General features: G+C 40.8%; 1 protein-coding gene across 1 annotated transcript in view; it reads left to right on the top strand.

Annotated features, from left to right (window-relative positions):
* The window catches only part of ptpa (protein phosphatase 2 phosphatase activator), a 30,499-nt gene extending 5,949 nt beyond the window's left edge, over positions 1–24,550 (top strand). Inside the window, exons 7-10 of the mRNA XM_085357917.1 lie at positions 955–1,079; positions 3,355–3,455; positions 17,378–17,485; positions 23,618–24,550. Of these exons, the coding sequence (XP_085214043.1) occupies positions 955–1,079; positions 3,355–3,455; positions 17,378–17,485; positions 23,618–23,692 (409 nt within the window). The 3' untranslated portion in view covers positions 23,693–24,550. The remainder of the gene's footprint in view (positions 1–954; positions 1,080–3,354; positions 3,456–17,377; positions 17,486–23,617) is intronic.
* The last annotated feature ends 890 nt before the right edge of the window (positions 24,551–25,440 follow it).

Here is a 25,440-nt window from a genome sequence, read left to right as displayed (position 1 = left end):
ATCCCACGTGATCCGAAGATTTGAAAAAGAAGAAAAAAAAGTATGCGTATGGTGCGCGTGGTGGGTCTGTCAAGCGATAGTTATGGTCAGTGCTAGCGGTCCAAGTGGAGGAGCAGAGGAGTTTGCGGTATTTAAGCAGCCCTTTGTTGCCCAGTCCGACCGGGCTAAAGCTATTACAAAGGCTATTGGGTGTTTAGCTGCAGATGGGAGGCCGTATTCAGTTGTCCAAAACAAGGGGTTTAAACTATGATGAACGTGCTCGAGCCACGCTATGATATGTCGTTGCGCGTCAACTTTAGTGGCAAGATTGTTCCAAGCATGTATGAGCAGGAAAAGTTTAAAGTTATGGCTGAACTGTCCCAGGCAACTTCTGTTGCTCTAACTACTACAAATGGGTGGACCTCCAGGGCAACGGACAGCTACGTGACCGTGACCGCTCATAATGAGCGGTATGTATTATTGTAGGGTCTACCTTACAATATAAAGCACCTTGAGGCGACTGTTGTTGTGATTTGGCGCTTTATAAATAAAATTGAATTGAATTGAGTGGTAGATACAAAGACTGTACTGCCCTATATTGTATCATTTTTAATTTTTTTTTAATAATTGCGTGGAATGAGTCTTGAGTTGAATGTTTTTAACAGGAAAAAAAATACTTCAATAAGTAAATGTTAAATTTGTCTTTTTTCTTTTTTTGCTGATCCGAAATTGATCCGATCCGAACCGTGAGATTTTTGATCCGTTGCACCACTGTTTATTATACTCCCCACGCACTTCTTTTCTTTTTTTTAAACTCTCCCTGCTTTTATTACACTCTCCATAGTTTTTGCTCTCTTTCTCTTTCTAATAACATTATTTCTGACGTTATTACAGACCTGTGCCAGAATGAAACAGTCGCTGCTGAGACTGATCCCTACTACATGCACGTGAACATTGTCCTGATTGTGTTTTCAGGTATCTCGAAGTGATGCGGAAACTGCAGAAGACCTACAGAATGGAGCCGGCTGGGAGTCAGGGTGTCTGGGGGCTGGATGACTTCCAGTTTCTCCCCTTCATCTGGGGCAGCTCCCAGTTTATAGGTAAGAGCCATCAGGTGTTTTTGTGGAGGGAAGCACATGAGATTTCCTCTACATCTTTAGACCAGTCTGCTTGTTAAGTCTAAACTGAGCACTCCTTCATTTCCTCCATTTCCAAAAAAAAAAAAAATCCTTTAAAGTAATCAATTTGTTCAGCTCATTCATGATTATTTACAAGCTGAGATAGAAGTGAGAAGAAATTTTTCATCTAAGGATGACATAACTGGTGGCTTCGAGGGAAGAAGCTACCTGATCCATGTACCTTATTCCAGGAAAGGTGTCTTTTCTCCTGTGGAACTTAACATATGATGCAAACCTCAAAGATTATAACTTATTGGCCACCACTAGAGGGAACTGTGAGGTGCCTCATAGATGCTCTAGATTAGGACAAACTGCGGTGTCAGTAAAAGGAAATAAATACTCAAACAGTTTTCCAGTGGCAATAAAGGAGCGGTCTACTATTCCCACATTTAAGACTCAGCTGAAACCTTGTACCTTTGACCATCTTACTTCTATCTGATGGTTTTTTGTCTTATTTGATTGGTGTAATGTTTTTATGTGAGATGACAGATGTAAATTAGCAGTTTTAGTTTATGTCAATTAGATAAAGAGAAAAGAAAATAATCCTCAATTTTGGTGTCAGACAGTGTCTCATTGAGGTTGGCTGAGTGGGCAGCTGTTGTCAGAAGGTCTTTGTATTTTCATTCGTTTTTATTTGCTTTATGTGGGTTTGCTCATTTCTGTTCACTTTTAGCATAAAAGTATTATGTTTTAGTGTCATTTTTAAGTTTCATGGATAGTTTTGCTTGTTATGGTGACGATGGCAGTATTTGTCAGATTGTAAGATTTAAGAAGTTCAGGACAACACAGTATGAGTAAATTTCTCAAACCTAAGCTGAACTATACATATAGGTGTGTGTGTGTATACACACACACACACACACACACACACACACACACACACACACTTATTTGTTTATTTATTTTTATTTTCTACATTTTGAAAATGTGAAGGCTTTTTAAGTTTGCATACATGTCGTGCAGTGACTGTCCCTGTACACTAGGGGTCCTCAGTCCATTATCGATCAGAGGCAGACATACCAGCCTAACTGCAGCTGCTAACAGTAAACATATTATATCTGGGTCAGTGCGTGAAAAATCAGTGACTCCCACATGAATCAGCTGATTTTTTTCATGTACAGTAACTTTATTTAATGAAGCAGTTTTACCCTCATACTTTAAATATTCTCACAGTTACATGCCTTCAAAGTGTACATATGCAAGTTGAAATTTGGTACTTTTAAATTATTTTACCACGACTGTGCTCTCATAACTTAACTCGTAACCCCCAACTACATTAAACTTTAAGAAAAAACAAAAAAAACAAAAAAAAAACACCACTCATAACCCAGTTTAAAAATAATGCAAACACTTGCAAGACTTGCATTATTTACTTCAACGTGTGAAGGTTGAAGCTCACTTTAATATCAAAGCCTGATTCTATAAACGCAGGCAATGATTTTAAGTGTAAATAAAAATCGTATAAACCCCTATTTTATTCAAATTAGAACACAGAAACCACTTCAGGTGTTTGAGAAAACTGACATTTTTAAGAAAAATAGGAGCTTATTTGGAATTTGATTTTAGCAACATGGCTCAAAGGTTTATCAGAAGCAAAGGTGGGCAGAAGATGATGCAAAACACTGCATCTACTAACTGAAACAGATTAAAAAAAAATGTTCCTCTCGCTCTGTTCAAAAGCCTGCACCTCTGATGGTATGTGGGTTCATCATCAGTGGAAAGGCACCATCAGTGCTGAAAGGTATATACAAGCTTTAGAGCATCATATGCACCGTCCAGACATCTTTTTCAGGAAGGGCCTTCCATATTTCAGCAGGACGCTACTAAACTTTTCCAGCTCCATATTTTTGTACTTGGACTCTTTTATAGTAGCTTTGCATGATCATCAGTTTAAAATAATCCTTCTTTATCTTATCCTGGACCTTGAAGCAGCCCTTCAAGTCACCCTTTGTCTGTATAACAAATTGGTACCTCCTCCTAGTTTAAGCCCACCTTTATTCTGATTGGCTGTCCCTCGTAAACATAAGTGGGTGGGCCTTCTGTGCCTGAAATGAATATGAAATTAAGAAGGGAAGTAGCCTTTTTTCCCCCTCTTTTCTTTAAAAACACTTAAAATGAACTAAAACTGCTGTACTTCAGGTGCATAGTGACACGCGTTGTTGAGCATGTGCACTTACGGTCCAAATCTCCTCCTCAGATCACCCAACACTGGAGCCTCGGCACTTTGTCGACGAGCGGGTGGTGAACGAGCACCATCAGGACTACATGTTTCTAGAGTGCATCAAGTTCATCAATGAGGTGGGGAAATCAAACTCCAGCAAACGTCCACCTGTGTCATTTTACTCACCTGGGTGACCCACTGGTTAGAGGAAATATTAACAGCCTGAGGTCCTCTAGGTTGTGCCCCACAAAATTTAATTTTAGGTTTTTTTACTTCAGTTTGTTCTGCCTCATTTGGTACTAGGACTGCCACGATTAGTCGACTAGTGACGATTACGTCGACTATTAAAATCGTTGACGACTAATTTAATAGTCGACGCGTCGGTTGACGCTTTGTAAGATCCCGAAAGGCGCAGGAATAAGTGGTAGTATTTAAGAGTGTAATAACGGACTGAAACAGAAGATGGCAGCACTACATGTCCTGGGATACCAGCTGCTGTTAAACCCCGAAGAAGAAGAAGCAGTGTCCGGTTTCATAGCTGTGTCCAAATTTAGCGGCCGCATCCTTTGGATGCCGCATTTGTAGGCCAATTACGTTACAGCGACACGATGAAGCCTGTCCAAATTTCGAAGACTCCCCCAAACGTGGCCGAAAAATGAGTCCTTCATTTCCCCAGATTTGAAGAATGGGTCGGGTGTATCCTTCGTGGCCCAACCTATCTTAGAGTTCATAAAGCGGCCCAGCCAATTCCAGTTTTCAACAATGGCGGCAGCTACTTAGTTTTAATATTACTCTTATTATTCTTTCTGGGTCACAAAATAAACGTTTAATATATTTTCAGGCGAGAATGTAGCTGTGTAAATCTCAAATATCTGCTCAGTTTATCAAGACATCACATATTTGCAAAAGTGCTCCGACGTTTTCGGAGATGTCTCTTACCCACCTGCTCAATAGCTAGAGGGTTCAAGGCTCACTAGAGCCGGCGAGAACAGTGATCTCCCGGCACATTATTTTCAAACCCCCTACTCAGGTTAAACATGATATATAAGTCACTCAGATAATTTAAAAATGTAATTGTTTGGCTTTTTTCAGTGTTTTATTTGTTCCTCAGTAAATTGGTTTGGCTGAGATTAAAGTTATAGTTTTTACACAGCTGAATAAACGTCAAACAGAACTGATTAAACAGAAGTGTGAAATGGTCGAGAATTTACTCCAGTGTCCTGTTAAATTTTACATAGAAAGAACAAGACGGCTGAGTTTATTAAACTCCACCGAGACAATCTGCAAATTTCATTTAAAAGTTTAATAAACTATCATCTTGTCTTTATTTTCAGTTAGCACATACCTTAAACACTTCAAGCTGTAAGCTAATGATAGCTATATAAGAGGAGACGCATGCTGGTGCAATAAGCTGTACGTTTTACGCCCAGTGGATGCATGATCTGATTAGTCGACTATCAAACTAATCGTTTGTGGCAGCCCTATTTGGTACAACCTTGTTTTGTTAACCTGCTTCAGTTCAACGTTTTTGGGATGTGTTTATTTATTGGGACATATTTTTATGACCCATCCTACACCCCTGTTAAAACTAAATGTTATTACTTTTAAACAGGGTTATATGACAGATCATAATTTTCTTTTTCTTTTCTTTTCTGGTTGCCTGACTATATTTAGAGGTACTTCACAGGAATTTCTACTCTTCTCTTGTAACAGAAATAAAGCAAAGTTTGAATATTTGCCTCCCACAGCAAATAGGGGGAAGACTCCAACCAACAGCTGGTATCAAATTACGGAAACATGTTTTCAGAACTTACCATTACAAACAGTTTAGTTCACTTTTCTCTCTCAATCTAAAAGCCTCGACTCTGAGCTCCAGCTCCTCCATTTCTGATTGTTGCCTGATGGGAAATATTTTAACTTTTACAAAAAATTTTGAATTGAGGTCAGTTAATTTCATAGCATCAACTTTGTGTATAATCTTGCCATGCAAGATAGAAATTGTGGTCAATATGATAGCTGCATGATGTAAGTCTCCTGATCAACCACATCCTAACGATTCTGGAGGCTGTTTGAGAAAACAGAATTTAATGTCACGTTCAAGAAACCAGTTTGAGGTCCTTTAACATTTGTTTCATGGTGTGTTATGCTTGTGGTAGTGGGTATCATAGGATGGCTACACGGTGGTCAAAATTTCCAATTTCGTGTTGACCAGGCACCATTTTTCATTTTCTGTTGTCCAGTTTCGGTGAGCCTGTGCAGGTCTTACCTGCCATGAGTGGCGTAGGAGTGGTGTGGCCTTCTGCTGCTTTAGCCCATCTGCTTCATGTTATGCATTCAGATGATCTTCTGCACACCTTGGTTGTAATTTGAGTTAGCTGCCTTCCAGTCACTTTTCCTGCTCATTCTGATGCTCGGTTTGAACTTCAGCAGGTCGTCTTCAGCATGTCTGCCTGCTTAAATGCACAGACTTGGTGCCATGTGATTGGCTGATTCGGTTAACGACCATCTGAGCAGGTGTGCCTAATAAATTGACCAGTGAATTCATATTCTATACTGTTAGCAGTGTACAACTAAGCATTTTAGATGTAACATATGTTTGTAGATGTATTGTCACCGTCCTGTAGATACACACGTGTTTTGAAGCAGTTTGTCTGCATTCAATCAGATTTTATTTTCATGAATAGGAGCAGCTGAAAAAACCCTTTAATCACATTTAAGCTGGTTTAACAGAAGAGTCATATTGTTTATTTTGTTTTTGTGATTGTGATTTATTTCAGATCAAAAGCAATAAAAAGCTAAAAAATAAGCAAAAACCTTTTAAGAGGGAAAGAAACATTGGAAAACTAGTGTTTCAAGAATTGGCCTTTTTGTAGATGTAGAGGTTAAGCGAGCCTGTAAATGACCTTTGTTAGCAGGACGTCAGCTCCCAGCTTTTATTTTTGTTTCTTCACCTTCACTGTTTGGCTCAACAGTCTCCTCGCTCTGCATCACAATAGGACGTGGGTTTGTCCACGTGTGCGCTGCTGCCATCTAATGGACAGCATGACCACTGTAAATGCATTTAAGATTTTTATAAACCACTTCATCAGAGGGGGTTTAATCTCATTTCTGATTGGTATACAATCTGTGTGTGTCGTGAGACATTGCATGTAGATTTAGCTGTTAGAAGTAAATAGTTGGACCACAGATGAATGTGGTTTTGTCCAGGAAAAGGAAGATGAAGAGGGAGGAGGAGGGAGAAAGGAGGCAGATGGATTTTGTTGGGAACATGCCAGAGCAGGAACCGTTTGCTTTGTTTGGGGTTTTTGGAGGAAAAGGAGGGGAGGGAAGTAGATGAGGGCGTCGGTGGAGTGACTACATCCTTTTCCTCCTTCCCTCTCCTCCCTGACCTCTCCCTCCTCCTCTTCCTCCTCCTCTTCCTCACGGTCATGGAAGGATGCTGCCGCTGTGTCCACGGAGCTCGTCAGCTGGCTCACAGCTTGTTTTTTCAAGCTTTTGTTTTCTTCTTTATCACTTTTCTTCAACTTTGGTTAGTTTTTATGTGAAACTTAAAGCAGGTAGTGTGTTGATTAGATACTAGCCTACACAACAAGCACGAGGCTGATTCTGTATGTTTGTGGCTGTCTTTGGTTGTTTGTCAAAGTTGTATTAAAGCAACAGATCTTCCTCTGTGGAAACTACCAGAATATTCCCATTAAAATATGTATTGTGTCTCAGTGTTAAAAAGGTTTTGAGATTGAGGGGGAAAAAAGAAAGTCTTTCCAGCCGCACCACACTTACCTCAGCAACACCATAGCATGTCATTGCAAAGGAAGAATAAATGTTTTCTTCTGTATGATGGCATCACACAGGCACAGATAAAAAAATCAAACAATTTCACCCACCAAAACTGGAGCTCAGACTTCTTGAAGATTCTGTTAGTGCGAATCTCCAAAGATGCCAACACCACAAACACAAACTGATCGAGAAATTCAACTCAGGGGCTCCAGTTAGCTGAAGTGAAACAGACTAAGAGACAATCCATAAGTTTTTAGACAATGGCGCAATTTTTCTAGTTTTGCCTGTGTGCACCACCACAGTGGTTTATAAACCAAGCAGTCCAAATGTGATTGAAGTGTAGACTTTAATTGAGGAGCTCTAACACAAGTATTACATCCTTATTATTGTAGGTTCTTTGCCTTACAGTATAAAGCAGCTTTAGGTGACTGTTGTTGTCTGTTTGGTGCTATATAAATAAAATAAAATTGAGTTGAATCGGCAGCACATGGACGTAACTTCGCTGTCTGAAAAAGGAAGTCCCTGCCGAAATACTTAAAACCTGCATTCAGTCTGAAGGCCACCAGACGGTAGTTGATACAGATACTCTTCCTTTTGAAAAGTAATTGGACAGTTCACCAGGAAATAGTGTCATAATTGAATTAAGCAGATTAAAGATCTGAAGCTGATTTCAACTGAACTGTTAGCTTTTCGCATGAACTTTCAATATGAGGTCCAAGAAGATGTTGATGGAAGTGAGGGAGGCCCATCATTGGGCTGTGAAACCAAAACAAACCTGTCAGAGAGGAAGAAGAAACTCTAGCTGTGGCCATATCAACAGTCTGGTACACTTAAAAATAAGGAAAGCACCAACCAGCTCAGCAACATCTAAAACCCTGAAAGATCACAAGATGATTTTTTTTTTTTTGTTGCCTGTCCCGTTTGGCTCTTTTGCCATCAGAATTGTTGTCTAAAGGCAAAGAAAGATGCCCAACGGATTTACTTTACCAAATTGACCATCCCAGCCTTGCCGTAATGGTCCATTTGATTCACCTTTTATTGTTTATTTTATTTTCACTTACTGAATACGGGACAGACTTGACTGGGGGAAAGAAGGGGAGAAAGAAAGAGGGAAAGAGAAACAGCTGAGAAGAGGGACGGGGGAGAAGGGCAAAAGACAAAAACCAACAGAACGGGCAGAGAAAAAAAATGCATATATCAATCACCTGGATCACCTGCTGAGAAAGAAAAAAGAAAGCAAGCAGAAGAGAACAAGAGTAATAGAATAAACAACATCACAATGATATATGGGAATATGACAGTAAATACTAAATATTAAACATTATTGTGCAGCACATAAGATCAACAGAACACAGTGTGCTTTGAGGTAGGAGCCAAAAAGGGTGCAGTTTGTGGGTGTGAGCACCCGTGTGTACACCTGTGAGCATGGACGCGCTTGTTTTTTGTTTTTTTAAAAGGTTCCTTCATGTAATAATCTGCTAGAGGGTGTGGGGGGGCCACAGCCCCGTCCTCCAGGGCATGAAGCAGGTATGGAGGAGATCAAAACTCCAGACATCCAGAGGCCCCCAGAACACAAGAGACCAAGGAAGACCAACAGAGGGGCAGCCGCGCCACTGTCCCAGAAAGAGCTGAGGAGAGTCCCAGATGAGGGCTCACTCAGCAGCTGCGGAGCAGAAGCCAGGGGGAGTTGCAGTGAGCTCCGCCGGCAGCCAGCCGTGCCTGAGTGACCGAGCCCTAGGCCGAGAGGCCGGGGGCACCCCACCTCCGAAGTGGCCCGAGCGAGCCCCAGGCCCCGATAAGCGCCCGCCAAGGAGTGAGCCGGTGTGTACCTGGACGCCCATCCCCGGACACAAAGAACCACCAACGCACCGATGTCTGAGAGAGTCCGCCACTGGCAGGGGAAGTGGTGGTAGGGGGAGAAAGGACTCCAAACCTTGGAGGTCCTGAGATGTCCCCAGAGAGGTGGCGTCTGATACCCAACCTGACATATAGACACAGACATACAGGCACACACAGATACAAACATCCATTCCCACCCTCATGCTCTCATATACACTTACTCCACACTCAACCAACGTGGAGACAGACATAAAGAGACGCTGTACACACGATCACACTCCCCAAGCGTACTCTACAAACCGGGTCTAGGTACCCTTGCCCCTGGAGGGGGGAACTGCACCCAGACCCAGGTGGTGTTACCCTTTTCCCTGCGGTGGGGGGAGGCAGACCGCCCCGACTCCGCAGCAGCAGGAAGGCTCCACACTCCAGACCGCAGTCGGACGGCCAACTCCTCCTCCTAGCCCCCCCGCTCCAGCAGGCCGCAGAGAATGGGGGTGAGAGAAGACTCCAAACCTCCCTCCACCCACTCATTGTAGTGTTGATGCATGTGTGTTCTAAGGTGCATTTAAAACCCAGGAGGGCATGGAGCTACCTGCCAGAGAGCAGCAGGTAAGCGCATAGTCCCTCCTGCTAGCCCTCAATGTCTGCGTGTATTTAACATTGAGAGGTGGGCAACGACGCCAGGGGTGGGGTGTACACCCTGATGGTACTTTGGATTCCGTGTATCGTGCCCACCCCCAAGATCCTATATGTATGTGTAATGAGAGTGTGAGTAATGTGAATGTCTAAGTTGTGGGATAAAATTGAGGCAGAGGCAGCCAGAAGGGGACGGGGGGGGGGATAGCCTCCTCTGCACCCTGGTGACATACCCCTACTCCAAGGTCCTGCATGTGTGGGTGGTTGTGGTGGAGCGGGAAGAGGGAGGCAGCTGGAGATGGGGAGGCAAGTGCCCACCCGCCCACAACCCCGGCAACACACCAACCAGGACCCAAGCCCCCGAGGCCCGGCCCGGGCCCCAGCCCAGAGACGGAGCGCCCCCAGAACCTCACGCCCATCCCGGACCCACCCAGGGGCAGCCAGGCTACCAGGTCAGTAACCCACGTCCGTCAGCACAGACCCTCCCCTAGCCCCGCTGCACGCAGCCGCGAGGAAACAGTCACCTGAGAGCCAACAGAGCCCCTAACCGGACATGACCGCTACCCCGGGTTGAGCCCCCCAAGGAAGATGCCTCCGGGGAACCCCCCGACGCCCTAAGCCTGTCCCTACCCCCACACCAATCACAACAGTGAAGGCGGGACCAAACTATGACCCCCCACCCCCACTAGGTGATGGAGCTGATCAAAGGAGCCCAGAGCAATTGATCTGATGTGGTGGCAGAGGCTGTATCAAGACTAATGTAATCTAATAGATAATTTCTATATTGGTTAGAATTAAGATTATTTTTATTTTTCCAGTTCATGAGGACTGTTTTCTTGGCTATGCATAGGGCAGTGAAAACCATATGGGCGATATTCTTTTCTGAAGTGACATTATCTAAGCTGCCCAACAAACACACTAGGGGGGAAGTTGGAATGTTACATTTCAGACACTTCGATAAGTCTTCACATATCTCGCGCCAAAACTTCTGAACTGGTGGACAGAACCAAAGAGCGTGGATATAATTGTCCGGTGAATTGGTTTGGCAGTGTGAGCAGTTGTTGGTAGATGTAAAGCCCATCTTGAACATCCGATGACCTGTATAGTGCACTCTATGTAATATTTTGTATTGAATTAATTGAAGACTGGGATTTCTAATTAGATGAAAGGTTTTTAAGCAAATCTGAGACAGAAGTTTAGGTCTAAGTTAACTGATAAATCCGCTTCCCATTTTGCAATAGGAAGTGATATTGATTCATCTGTTTTAGAAAGCATTCTGTATATTTTGGAAAGTAATTTGGGGGTTTTAAGAGTAAGAAATTGAACCACACTTGGTGGTGTTTGTAGTTCAACTTGACCCGGTTTAAATTTCTTTTTTACTATGGATTTAATTTGTTGATATTCTAAAAATCTTTTCTTGTTGATCCCATATTGTGCAACTAGTCTGTCAAATGAAATAAATTCTGTTCCTTCTAGTATATGTTCTAAATATTTGATTCCTTTACCACTCCAATCTGAAAAGTTTATCATATTATTGTTTTGTAATATGTCAGGGTTGTTCCAGATAGGTGTACGTTTGCATGGGATTAATGAAGACGCCGTCAATTTTAGAAACTCCCACCATGCTGTCAGAGAAGAGCTGATGTTGATGCTTTTAAAGCATCATGGATGTTTGAGCTGATAAATGGTAGATCTGAAAATCTCTAGATTATTGCAAAGTGCTTGTTCTACATCTAGCCAAGGTTCATCTAAGAGGGTATGTTTTAGCCATCCTGAGATAAACTGAAGCCTGTTGGCTAAGAAGTAGTGCTGAAAGTTAGGCAGTTCTAGTCCTCCTTTATCCTTGGTCTTTTGTAGTGTTTTTAAGCTTATACGTGGGGGTTTATTTTTCCAAAGGAATTTGGACATACATGAATCTAGAGATCTGAACCAATCTTGTGGCGGTTTAGTTGGGATCATTGAGAATAAATAATTTATTTTTGGTAAGACCATCATTTTTATAGCGGCAACCCTTCCCATGAGTGATATGGGTAGACATTTCCATCTAGCCAGATCATCTTCTACCTTCTTTAAAAGTGGGATATGGTTTAATTTAGTTAGATCTGCAAGCTTGGGAGAAACATTAATACCTAAATATTTTATATTTCCCGATTGCAGTGGTGTAGAAGAGGAATTATGGAGGGAGCAATTAATCAGTAGAACTGTAGATTTTGACCAGTTAATTGAGTAATCTGATATTCTTGCAAAAGAGTTTATCAATTCAATCACCCCAGAGATATTGGTTTGTGAATTTTGGAGAAAGAGTAACACATCATCCGCATAAAGGCTGATTTTATGTTCCACGTTCTTGCATTTTATGCCCTTAATTACTGAATTCTGTCTAATTGCTGCTGCTAGTGGTTCAATAAAAATTGCAAACAGTGAAGGGGAGAGTGGGCATCCCTGCCTGGTGCCCCTCAAGAGACAGAAGCTGGAGGATGTCTGGTCATTTGTTCTAACACAAGCTGTTGGGGAATTTTATAATATTTTTAACCAGTTTATGAAAGAGGATCCAAAACCAAATTTGTGTAAAGTTGCAAATAGAAATTTCCAGTTAACTCTGTCAAATGCTTTTTCTGCGTCTAAAGAGAATATTGTATTTTCGATGTTTTTACTGTATGAGCAGTCTATCAAATTAAGTAATCTACGTGTATTTGTTGATGAGTGCCTACCTTTTATGAAACCAGTTTGGTCAGGATGAATTAAGAGGGGGGTTATTTTCTCCAGTCTCTTTGAGAGAGCTTTGCAGATTATTTTATGGTCTACATTTATAAGGGATATTGGACGATAGCTTGAGGGATATACAGGGTCTTTGCCTGGTTTTAGCAGGAGATTAATGTTTGCAGAATTCATATTTGATGGAAGTCTGCCCTTTTCTTTAATTTCCAACAACGTTCTGTAGAAAACTGGTGCTAGAATCGACCAGAATTCTTTGTAGAATTCTGCAGGAAAGCCATCTGGACCTGGAGCCTTATTATTGGGCATACTTATCAGGGCTTCCTGGAGTTCACCTGGTGTCAGTGGTGAATCCAGTGCCATTGCTTGAGTGTCTAATAATTTTGGAAGAGTTATGTTGTCCAAAAACTGATCAATTTCTTTTTTAGATGGGTTTATTTGTGGTGAATACAACGTTTTATAGAAATCCCTGAAAATGTTGTTTATTTGTATCGGATCATATATTGTGTTCCCAGATGAATCTTGAACAGCACATATAGTTGTTTTTATTTATTTATTTATTTTTAGCTGGTTTGCTAGAAATTGACCGGATTTATTACCTTGTTCATAATTTTGTAGGCGTAGTCTTTGTACTAAGAATTTTGTTTTTTTATCAATTATCTCATTTAATTCTAGTTTTGTTTTGCGTATTTTGTTCAATGTTTCCTGATCTTGGTGGGACGCGTAGGCTTCTTCTAGTGATTTGATGTTTTTTTTCTAATTCCTGAATATTTTTGTTTTCTTTTTTCTTTTTATGTGATGAGAAAGAACTTATTTTACCTCTCATCACAGCTTTCCCTGCTTCCCATAGAACAGAAGCTGATGTTTCGGGAGTGTCATTATAGTCCAAATATGAAGTCCACTCTTTTTTAAAATATTTAATAAAGTCTTCATCTTTAAGTAGTGATATATTAAATCTCCAGTTTTTTCTTGGCATAGTATTATTCTTGTGCATTAGTGTTAAAGATACAGGACCATGATCGCTGACAGCTATAGGGTGAATCTCAGTGTCTGAAATGTCGTTCAGCAGTGAGCTGCTGACCAAAAAATAATCCAGACGAGAGTAGGAGTGATGGACATGTGAGAAAAAAGTATATTCCTTACTGGTGGGGTGAAGGGAGCGCCATGCATCGCAAAGACCAAAGTCGCTCATATACAGTTTGATTATATTTATGGACTGCCAATTACGCTGAGTTCCCGCTGTATTGAGCCTATCCATGTCTTCATTTAGTCCAAGTCACAAGATGATTTAAAGCTGATGATCACAGAATCGTTTTCATTGTTAGTAAAAACAACTTCACAGCATCTACCAACTCAAGATTGGTATCGAAGAGGTCGGCGTCTACACTCGAGAGACACCCTAATAAGGAGTGTAAACCCAAGGTTTACAACAAAGAGCAAACCACCGGTTATACTCAAGAACAGGAAGTTAATGTTGAACCTTCAAAATATGCCCAAAAACCAATGAGAGAAGTCACAGTGTCTTTATCCACCTTTGTTTTGAAGTTGCACCATTATGCGGGTCAAAAACTTTTATTTTGAAAGGAAATATTCAGTAAAACCCTTCAAAGTAAACACTTTCCATTAGATTTAAGACAGGATTAGCTTGGGATTGCCTGTGTGTCCATAAAATAATGCAAGGTTTCTTTCCAGCTTACTCTTTGTGTCTATAAATACACTTTAAACACACTTTGTTTTTCTTTGTAAACAGTCTGAGATACACACGATAACACACATCTTCAGCGCCCTTTCCTTTCTTGGATGTGTTACTGGCCTAATTCAGTCTCGACTGCCGGCGTGTTTGTCCTCATTTGTTTACTGTTGCCTGTAAGCATACACTCCACTCCATACCCGAGGATTTTCCTCCCATTCACACACATGTGGATACTTCAGACTCTTTTTTTTTTTTTCTTTTTTTTTTCATTTAAACACAAGGCTCTCGTGTGTGTGAGAGTGTGTGTGTGTGTGTGTGTGCGTCCTAAACATGAGTCACTTCCTTCCCCACATGCTCTTGTGAATCACTCCTTCCTCCAGGGAATACGGGCTGTCTCCACCCCCTCCTCCATGCCCTTCCCCCCCCCATGTGTTCTCATGCGAGGCCCTGGAAAGTGTCTGGAGCTGTGTGAGGAGCCGGGGGTTGGATGAGGGGGATGGAAAGAAGGAAAAAAAGAAAAAAAGGAGGGGGTTGTTAGATTGATTCCCCTCAGGGTCTGGGTTTGGGTTCCTCGGCCCTCCTGGGAGAAAATGGTGGGAAAGCCGTTGATGCGCCTCACTTTTTAATTTATGCATTTAGAAATTCATACATTTGTTTTTGTTTGTGTGTTTCTGAGCTTATGCAGAATGTATTAATTTTGAGGTGATTGCTGGATGAACAATCAGCCTTTTGTTCTTTTTAACATTCATCAAATCACTAAAAGCCCCATAATCAATGTAGCAATAATTATTATTATTAAAAAAAAGCTTGTAATCAGAAGCTTTCTGCATGTCTTTATTGTTAAAAGTGTGACTGAAAGCTCATTATTCATTCGTGTAACAGAGAGACATAAAAGTTAACTGTGAAATGAAAACTAATTATATTATGATTTATATCTCATGTAATGTTTGGTATCATAGCTGAAAAGGAACAATCCACCTGTTAAGTGATGACATATCAGCTCTGTTTCCGGCTCATTCCCAGTCTCTTTGGCTTCTTTTTAGCACCATTCATGTGCAGCACATCTTTTAAGCTCAGTTTTTAATAATTCACAGTGTAGCTACAAATCATGGGTTTGCAGTGTTTTGGTCAACAAAATGTTGGAAATCAGGAAATCATGGCAAATAGAAACTGTGGGCTCTCAGCCTGCCAGCCGTTGGTCAGTTTCTTGTAGTAGCCCTCTCTCGTTTGGAGTTTTTTGGAGTCTTTTTTCACAGGCCTCAAATCTTAGACTTGGTTCTAGATTAGGCTTTGGCACAGACTTGAAAATGAGGATTAAACGAATTGTGTGAATTGGATCTGGCAGAAAACCTACCAAATGGTATCACTCCATTCCTTAGGTGCCTGCTCTGGTTTGCATCTCTGTGTAGAACGATTCAACATGCAGCAAGATAACGTGCTCAACCACACCTCCCAACTTGACTCAAAAATGACTCAAAGACTAAAGAAGACCGAGAGGTTGTCACACTTCCTCTCAAGTCCCATGACCTTGACCCTACTGGACCCTAATCGAGACTGATATCACAGGAGCTTTAGGATCTTCCGTGGAGTCCAAACAACTCGAGTGGTGCTGCCATTGAAGCTAAAGCGAGAGAAACAAAAACTCACAGATTCAGCCTTTGACTGCTGATATTTGTTAAGATGATACCATTTATAATGAAACAGTTTGTTGTCATGTTTTGGACTCCACAGTTTCTATCTTAAATCAGCATTTTATGAATTCAAACATTATCTTCATGTTTCTCTGCATGGAATTAAGAAAGGAGGGTGACAGCTTAAAAAAAGTCTCATGAAACCCTGATTAGAGGTTAATCAGTTATTTATAATTGCAAAACAGTTTCTCTTCAAACTCTGAAATGTCACATTTGAAACTCTAATTACTAACCTTTTGGTGTTAGCAGTGGATCACATGACTGTGTGTCATGGAAGAAGACCCTGCAGTTGTTTGTGTCTTTCAGCTCATTGTTTTGGTTGTAAGGTTTGCAGCGTAGTCTTTACAGCTTTATCAGCTGCTGATTTTCAGCCAATAAACATTTAACTGATGTCTTATCACCTGTTGAAGTTGTGTGCGCTTTTACTCATCTGATCAGAGTCTTTCGTACCTTAAACAGTTAATCACATGTCGTTGGTTCTATACATCCAATCAGAACAGTTCTTCATTAGAAATGGAAAGTAGAATTTTCTTTTTGGCATCAAGAGATTGCATCAGTTTCTTTAAGGCGGAAGTTCAGCTAATTTGAGCTTTTTCTTTTTCTCCCTAACTCGATCCTTTGTTCATAGCTTGTCACTCTTTGGAATGCTGTCAGTAGCTTCACGTGACTGCCAACCATAGACTGTCTGCAAAAGGTGGACATGACCCTTTGGTTTCTGGAATCCATGTTTTGGAGCCTTGGTGTTAGCATTTTGGCAACCTTGTTGTTTGCGTCTTTGTGTTTAGAGCCAGAACTGATTGTAGTTAGATGAGATGGTGACATGCTAAGATATTAGCTAACTTAAGACTTTTAAACTTTAATTATTTGATCTTTTTCACATTGTTTACATATTTATTGTCAGTAAAGGACTGTATGTCCAGTTTAGTGACTCCCAGCACATGATATGATATCATCATCAAGCACTTTTCTACACCTTAATACTTTCTGTCAAACATTCACACTCTGGAAAACTTCAGTATTTTGCTCAAGGATACTTTGGTACGCAAGGGATCGAACCACAAACCTTCTGATTAATAGATGACCTGCTCTACCTCCTTAGCTATAGCCATACAAAGTGTTCCTCCAACTTCATAATGAGTGTTGTTCCTAGATCGTTAATGGAACTGACCAATCACCTTTCTTTTGACATTGCTTCAAAATGGCCACGCCCCCAACAACCCCTGTGGTTTCAAAGATGTGCCATCATCTGGTCAAAGTGATTGAACACTCACCAAAGCCTCTTACGCCAGTCTGTTTGTACCATACACATCATGTGTTGTCCCTATCTCGCCTTTACAGGTCTATAAATAATTTTGGGCAAATGTTGACTTTTTAGTCTTTTAAGGTCTGCAGGAGTTTACACATTTAGAGTTTTCACTGTGTAAAAGAAAAGAAGTAATGGCCGTGGAAACCTTTCCTACCAAGTAAATGGGTTATATTTGGAATCCTCTGCATCTGATTCAGTTTAAAATGGCCAAAGCTCCATCAGTGGAGAAACTCTAGCCTTATAAAAGCTACCTTTACCACCCACAGGGGGGCTGTTTGAAGCTCTAAGACAGATTTTGGAGTAAAAAGGTTGAAATACTATCTTTTAAAAAAGTATTTAGGCATTGCGATGAAGTGGATTAAGGAGATGTAGAATTTAAACTGTGTCTCTCTTTGTGTGCAGATGAAGACGGGTCCGTTTGCTGAACACTCCAACCAGCTGTGGAACATCAGTGCCGTTCCCTCCTGGTCCAAAGTCAACCAGGGCCTAATCAGAATGTACAAAGCTGAGGTACGCCTGCTCTCCCCCCCATCCCCCAGTCTCACTGACCATTCATCAGTCTGACAAACAGCTTGCTGTAGAATCCAAATCCAAAACACAGAGAGAACAATTCAAATCAGAAGTTTACAGATCAGATAAACAGGGGCAATTCTAGGATCAAACCTCATATTTTCATGCACATGGTGCCTTGCAATTAATATTAATGTAATATGCTTCTTGCAAACACATTCAGTCCTTTTCACCTTTGCAAACCTAAATTGAACTAGATAAACATTTAAATGTTTGTCTTAAAATGTAGTGTCTAAGAATGACTGGGAATAAATAATCACAGTTCTTAATATAATTTACTGGTTTTAACGTGAGAATTTTAGTTGTGAACCTGAAGCAAAAGCTCAATAACTTTGACCATAATTTTCCAAACTAAGTAAAAGAACAATTTGTAGGAAAGCGAATAATAGCTTTTTTTCAGTCCCTTGTACTCCAAGCAATTAAAAAAGCTCATAATGCCACATTAAGCATCTGGACAAAATACAAACGAATACTAGAGTTGCTATAACCTGTAACCTGTCTCCAGTAGAGAAGTTGGGCAATGCTTTGTTTTGTTTTTTCAGGGGTGATGTTATCAAAGTTAGGGTTGCTCGAGCCCTGCCAAAAGGGTCTAAACTCGTCAATCCATGTAAAGCACTTTACTTCATTTATTCTAGTGTGTTTGTACCACTCATACCTGTCTTTTTTTATACTGCAAAGGGAGCTGTATCTCTCAGGTGGACCAGTTTATGTGAAATGGATGGTGTGACAGGTATACTGCAGGGTATATTCCTCCAGTTTAAAGTCTTCACTGTGGAAGCAGAATTAACTGCTGTGTGGTGTTGAACTGAAAATCTGCAGCCATGCTAACAGATCACATCTACTGTTTCAATTTTTTCCACATTTTGAATCCTAATTGTAACACATTCATACACGCAGTTGCAGTAATTTTGGTTGTAATAAAGCAATAATACACAAATACTAGCTCTCAAACATCTTAGGTTGCCTGTCAATACATTTAACCCCACAGCAGCCATATTATTGGTGAAAATAGTGGGCATAGACCTTATAATGCTTTTTAAATAAGTGAACTATAAAAAAAATATATAACTGTATAGTTATTAGGAAAGATGGAAATAAGTTATAAAGATCTAAAGTGTTTTTTGCAGCAGACTGTAAAAATGTTTATTTCTGGTGTGCAGTTGGACATTTTAAATTGGGAGTCTATGGGTATGGACTCGCTGTGGGAGCCTCAAGTGGATTTTAGAGGAACTGCAGCCGCCATGTTTGTTTCTTCCCAAGTGGGATCTTTTTGAATGTGTGGTCTTCCAAACTGAAAGTCACGGCTGATTTCTTGAAAGATTTAAGTGACGTCTGAAGCTCTTTTCTTTTCTCCTGCTGCACTGCTGTAGCTTTTGTGGTTTCGTGAACCCAGTTAGGCAACATGCAGTCAAAAAACTGAAATGCACACAAAAAAAACATTCTTCTGTAAACTGGATTTCTTGTAATTCTTCACCCGGACTCAGGAAACTGCGTTTTCTTGTTTATGTGACATTTAAAAAGTCAAGTTAACGCCGACTGAGACCAGAAAATGCCCAGACTGGCTGTGCTTTTAGGGAGCGGAGGAGCGAGGCAGGAAAGGGTTAAGAGAGAATGGAATTACGTGTGTGTGTGTGTGTGTGTGTGTGTGTGTGTGTGTGTGTGTGTGTGTGTGTGTGTGGGCGGTTGGGGGGGTTGTCTAAGCCCGTTCTCCCCGCCTGCATGCCCACATCCTGTGTTTTCCAGAGCAGCCTGTGAGTCTTCCCAAAGAGCTGAGGGGCCAAGCTGTCTGCCTTCCCCTCCTCCTCCTCCTCCTCTGCCGTTCCCTTCATTAAATCCTCCCCTCCCTCTGTCCCGACCTTCCTCCGAGCCTGGAGCAACCATCAGCAGACTTGCATTCCTCTCTCCCTTTTCCTGGCCCCACACAGGGTTTCGAGCAGAGAGCCGGAGTAGACCTAGAAAGAGCCGAATTCACCATTTTTAGTCTGAGAGGAGTTCATTCTGGGGCCTCGCTGGCTGTTTTGAAGCATCTGAATTTGTGAAATAAAACACAAACACAGGAAAAACAATGCTAGAGGGACTAGAGGAGTGTGTATTGTAATAGTTTAAATAAAGAAACTGCCAGGATCCTAGTTGCCAGTGATTTTTAGCCCTTTTACAAGTGACATATTTATTTTTCCCCATAATCTTCTGAAATCAGGCAAAAAATTAAGTCTGGAAGGTAGAAAACGCTTTAAAAAACACAGGCCATACTTTTTGTTAGATCACAGTGAGTGTGTAATTTGCTAAAAGAGGTACTTTCAAGTCAAACTGAAGGAAGGTCATGCATTTGCTGAGGAGTGTTTCCTGAAGGTGATTAATAAACATGTTAAAGAGCAACTATTCTACCTTTGCTGTCACATTGATATTAAAATAGGCTACTCAGACACTCGTTTTCACCCAGTGGACCTCTATGCTGTCACAGAGAGAGGAGGTTGCCCATATACCCTTATATGGGCAACTTGAGCACAAAAGACCCAGGCCCTTCTGATTACTAGGACCAGCCAATAAAAAGCTAAAATGGCTAAATGCTACCACTCACTGTTCAAAAATGAGTCCACAATAAAAAAAATAGCTGTATTGGTGTATGTGATGCTAACAATGGAAATTCCAGCAATGCTCACACAGCGCCCACGTGCTAGTCAAAGCCGCTGTGACCTGAAACATACGTAACTTTAAGCCTTAATGAAATGTAAACAGGTAAGTTATTTTAAAAAATCCACCCCCTGTACATTTATGACAGGTTAAACTATCCATAGAGGCCAAAACACTTTTATTTCTGCTGTAAAGTTGTCCCTTTTAACATGGGAGTCTATGAGGACTGAGTGACCAGTAAAGCCAGCCTCTGGTGGATGTTAGAGGAACTGCAGCCTTTGGCACTTGATGTTTCAGGTCTGGAGTTTACTGCCTGGGTTATTATAAAGCGATCAGGGTGCTGTTAAATTGCTCTCTGATTAAATTAGACGGTGGGTGGGTGAGTAAGCGACTCTGGCGAGTGTTCTTGAGCAGCGGTGCGGCTCGCTGATGTGTTTTTAATCGTTCCTGGAGGACAGCGGAGCTCTGTGAAGATTGGGAAAAGAAACGTAAACAGCCCTTGATAGCAGGAAAAATAGAAGTTATCACCACATAAAATGGTCAGCAGTTAATTAGAGAACAAAATGAACCACTGTTGGTTAACTGCTGTGGTTTATCAAAGTAACTTCTCAGTAGCGTTAATTGCATGTGTGCTATTGTCCTGCTAACGGTCTGTGACAGATAACCTACACAGGCTTTTAATGCTGTGTGTGAAGAGTTGGGCTGTGATCAATGACCGTTTGATGCTTTTACAAGTTAAACATTGATTGAATATCTGTTTAGACAAAAGGTCTGTGAGGCGTGTTTTTCCACCCCAGTTCTGCCCACATGATCGTGACCGATAGTGTCACGGCACAGACAGCCCGAACGCTCCTCCCATCCCCCCACCGCCGCTCCCCCCCCAAAAAACAGGTCCGTGTGTGCACACAAAGAGCCTCCTCTGGGCTCCTCCACAACTGTTCTGAACGGAGTCGGCATGAAAGACCGGTGGAAAGAGTTCAGGTCGGGGCGAGCCATTTGCTGTGGCTGGTCTGTGTGTGTGTGTGTGTGTGTGTGTGTGTGTGTGTGTGTATATATATATATATATATATATATATATGTATATATGTATAAATAAAAATTTTAGGGGTGCAACGATACACAAAATTCACGGTTCGGTTCAGTTCAATACTTTGGTGTCACGGTTCGATATTCTTTCAATACAAAAAAAATGTTCATGCCTTTTTAATTTGTCATTTATTAAAATTATAAATATATATTTTAACTCAAAAGCACAGTTTTTAAATTTACTGTTGCTGAAACAACAAAGGGATAAAATAATAAATCTGTCTGATCGAGAAATCACTCATCTTTGGAAAAGAGAGTTTATTACAGAGAAATGTCTCTTTCCAAAATAAAAGCTATACTATACGCTTCTTCTGGGCTATATTCTCAGCAGCATATTAAACATATCAGGTCCCCATAAGGAGAATCATGTGCTAACGGCTGTCTAAATGACTTGGGTAGTTTGTAGCATGCGTGCTTGTTGTTTTTGTCTGCTTTCACTTGTCTTTGCACTAGGATGATGTCGGCGTAAAGGTACAATCTGAAACGACGTTAATGCCACAACACGGCAAATCATCGATTAAAATCGATTCTGGCTTGGATAACGTGATATCGATTCATTAAAATCCTGAATCGATTTTTTTATATAAATGTATTTTGCCCAAAATTCCAGAATCTCAGGTGAAACGTCTCAAAATTTTGAGAACCACCAAACATTTTAAACAGTAAATGAGAGCAGGTACACGGCTTCTGCACAAAGACGTAAACACAAAGCACGGACCGCGGATCAGAATCGGTGAGATGTGGCTTTCTCACCCGACGGCACGGACACGGTCGGGGCTGAAAGCCGACAGCTCGCTGATTCTGATGTTTCGGCGGGTCCACGCTATGTGTTTACGCCCTTTTTGCGCTGATTCTAAAGCTGTTAGTTTTATCTTTCTCCAAACAATATTGACCGAACCAGCAGCAAAAGAAGATCCAAACTAAGCTTCACATAAACATCGTCATGGACTCCCTCTGACTTTTGCTGTTTTGCTTCCACCACAATAAAATCACACTTCATGCACAGCTCTCTCTCTCTCTCTCTCTCTCTTTCTCAGTGTACTTCAAGAACAGTTTCCTGTCTATCCCCGAAATCTGTTTTCTGCATTATTCGCTTGCTTGTTACGCACAAGCCTATGGTGTTTACAGCGCTGTCGGCCGATGTTTTTTTTCCTTTTACTCACTTCCGAAAAGAAAACCTAATTTCTGCCGTTCAATAGGCTTCTGAACAAATTTAAACTTTTTAAAATTATACAAAATGCAAAACGCTCAGCTGTGTCTCTAATAAAACCTCTGTAACTTCAGAGTTAACGTTCATATGTTGATTAATGGTTTTCTTTCGTTTTTGATGTACTGCAGATTATTTTTATAAAATCCCAGGCCAGGAAAACCACCTTCATGCTTTTCTGTGTTTTATCTTCAGCTACTTTGACACAAAGACATCTGCTGTGATGCTCACACCTTTGATAAAGTCTTGCGTGTGTCAGCTTCCTTTTTATAGATACAAAAATATGTAATTGTACTGATCTGAATTATAATATTTCTGACTGTCTGAGGCAAAATTTCCCAGATTCAAATCGAATTGAATCGAATCGTGGATCGAATCGATTCAGGACCTTGTGAATCGGAATCAAATTGATTCTAGAAATCAGTGACGATACCCAGCCCTACTAAACACTGTTTCAAATTAGCTAAAAAATGGCAGTCAGCCACTTAATTACGTAGTTCTCTATTTCTGATATCTGCTGACATTAATTTTACAAGTTTTTGGTCCTCGCGTGGTTCATATTTCCTTTACATTTCCTTTACATGCGTACTCTTTCCTCACTTTCTCATCGTCTTGAGTTCGCCTGTACTTTATTGTCCCCTTTAAATCATGTTTTTCATTCACACTTGTTCTCCAGTTTCTCTGCACTTGTGTATTAGTTTCAAATGTGTGTTCGCTGTCACACAGAAAGTACACATTCTGACAGTATTTCAGAGTAACCCTGAGATCACAGTTAGCCATTTTACTTTTTTTACATCTGTTTGCTGACTCGTGTTTCTCTTCCCCTTAACCTGTCATATACATCTTTGTCTTAGTTTCTCAAATATATTTTGTATATTTTCTTCCCACAGTAGTTCCACTTGTGATATTATCTTGAGTTCACCTGGACCTTATTATCCCCTTTTAGATTATTTGTTTTCATTTACGTCTGCCATACGATTCATCTACACTTTTGTTCTTTTGTTGTTTCAGCTGTCACAAAAAATGTTCAAATGGACAAATTTAGATACTTTTGATATTATATTTCAAATCACAGTTAGCTTGCTACTTCTCTGAAGCAAACTGAGATATTAAGTCTTTTTTCCTGCCTGTTTCCCCTTTGTTTTCAGTGTTTGGAAAAGTTCCCCGTGATCCAGCACTTCAAGTTCGGTAGCTTGCTGTCCATCCAGCCGGCAAAGCCTTGACTCTCATGCGAGGAAACGCGATGGAAAAGACCAAAATCCCAACTCGTTGGAACCTGCAGTTTCCCTTCCTCTGGCGTCCTCACGTGCAAATCCGACAGTAGCAAAAGACAACCACATGTAGTGTGACACCTCATCCCCTCATGGGCACGCGTGTGGTCATGAAAGCTTGCAGATATCCATAACTTTAATGCAAAGGTGGAAGAAGAGCTTTGTGAATCTGGAGCATCACATTTTTGTCATGTTATTTAAGTGATGGATAGAGTTTGAGGGACTTTTGTTTTGTTATCAGGTTTGCTCATTGGTGCTTTATATTTAAATTTGACACTGGAGTGGATAAAAATATGACTTCTTCATAATCTTCTGCCATAGTTCCATCTTCGGTTTTACTGCTTTTTCAACCAAATGTTTGCATTTGTTTTCTTTTTTGCAGATGTACCAATAATTAAATTTCCCATTTTGCCCAAACTTCTCATTCATAATTTGACATGAAAAATGTACTCTATATTTTATACTTTAAGAAATGTATTGTGGGAAAAGTAACGGATTAGATTTGACTGTCTTTGCATGAAAGCTTTCTTTTTCATTAGTTTTCTGTCCCTCGCTGTCACCGTCAGTAGTGTAAACCGGTGTCTTCTTCCAATCCCGGCCCAGTCTGAATCCATTTATTTCATCTGACATCAGCTCCAATAGTAAATACTGTAAATTGACAAACCATGAATAAATTGCTGTGGTTGTTCTGTGCAGCTTTTTCCTGAAAACGCTCACCACAAACAAAAGATTTATGATTTCTCTCTCCTGCTTTACATTTTACGTGTTCTAAAGCCGTTTTAATTTAATAAAAGAGAAGCTATTTTTGTGACCCCCAAAACTTGATTTCATACATTTCACCTCTCTGTGCACTTGATTTGTCTTCATATTTTCAGTGTAACATTAAAGCCACTATATAAAGTCCTGTGCACAAGTCTTGAGCCACCCTTCATTTCTTAATTTCTGGGGGGAAAGTATGAAATGCATTTATTGAAACGTGCCATTTACCATTTTATTGAAACGTGCAAACACCCTTAACTCTCTTAATCAAGCTGCCCATAATTGCACTAGGTAATCTTCAGAAATAGTTCTTTTTCAAGGACGTTCCAAGGTCTTTGTGGGATGCTGGCTGACACTTTCTGTGACTATGATCCCGCCCTACCTCTGCGAAGGTCTGTGCTCTGAGGAGATCAGTCAATGACTGATCATTTCCCACTGTGTTTTTCTGTCAGCGTATGCTTTTGCTGCATTGGCAGTGTGTTTGGGATCACTGTCATGCTGACAAACGAAGGTGCGGCCAATCAGATGCTTTCCAGGTGGTATTACATTTTGTATCAAAATCTGACTGTACTTGTCTGCTATCAATTTTGACAAGCTCTCCAACAACATTGGCTGAAATGCAGTCCAAACCATGACAGAGCCTCCACTGTGTTTTACAGATGGCTGTAGTTAGTCACTGTTGTACTTCAGTGCATACTGACGGTGATTTGAACCAAAACTGAAATTTGGATTCATCACTCCATCAGACCGGTTTTCACTGATTTTCAGTCCAGTTATTATGTGATGTGGCTCATATCTCAGCCCTGTCTCCCTTTCTCAGTAATGGCTTCTTGGTGGCCATTCTTCCACTGGGACCATTTCTGACGAGGGTTCAGTGAATGGTAGATGGATCAACTGAAGCTCCAGAATGCGTTCCATGTCAAAGTAGACCAAGTTTTCTA

This window comes from Diplotaxodon limnothrissa, linkage group LG7, assembly GCF_057381915.1.
Source record: "Diplotaxodon limnothrissa isolate DT_005_m linkage group LG7, D_limnothrissa_male_GT1.1, whole genome shotgun sequence".
In the NCBI taxonomy this organism is placed as follows: Eukaryota; Metazoa; Chordata; class Actinopteri; order Cichliformes; family Cichlidae; genus Diplotaxodon; species Diplotaxodon limnothrissa.
Note: the sequence above shows the minus strand (reverse complement) of the source record. Positions and strands in the feature narration are given on the sequence as shown.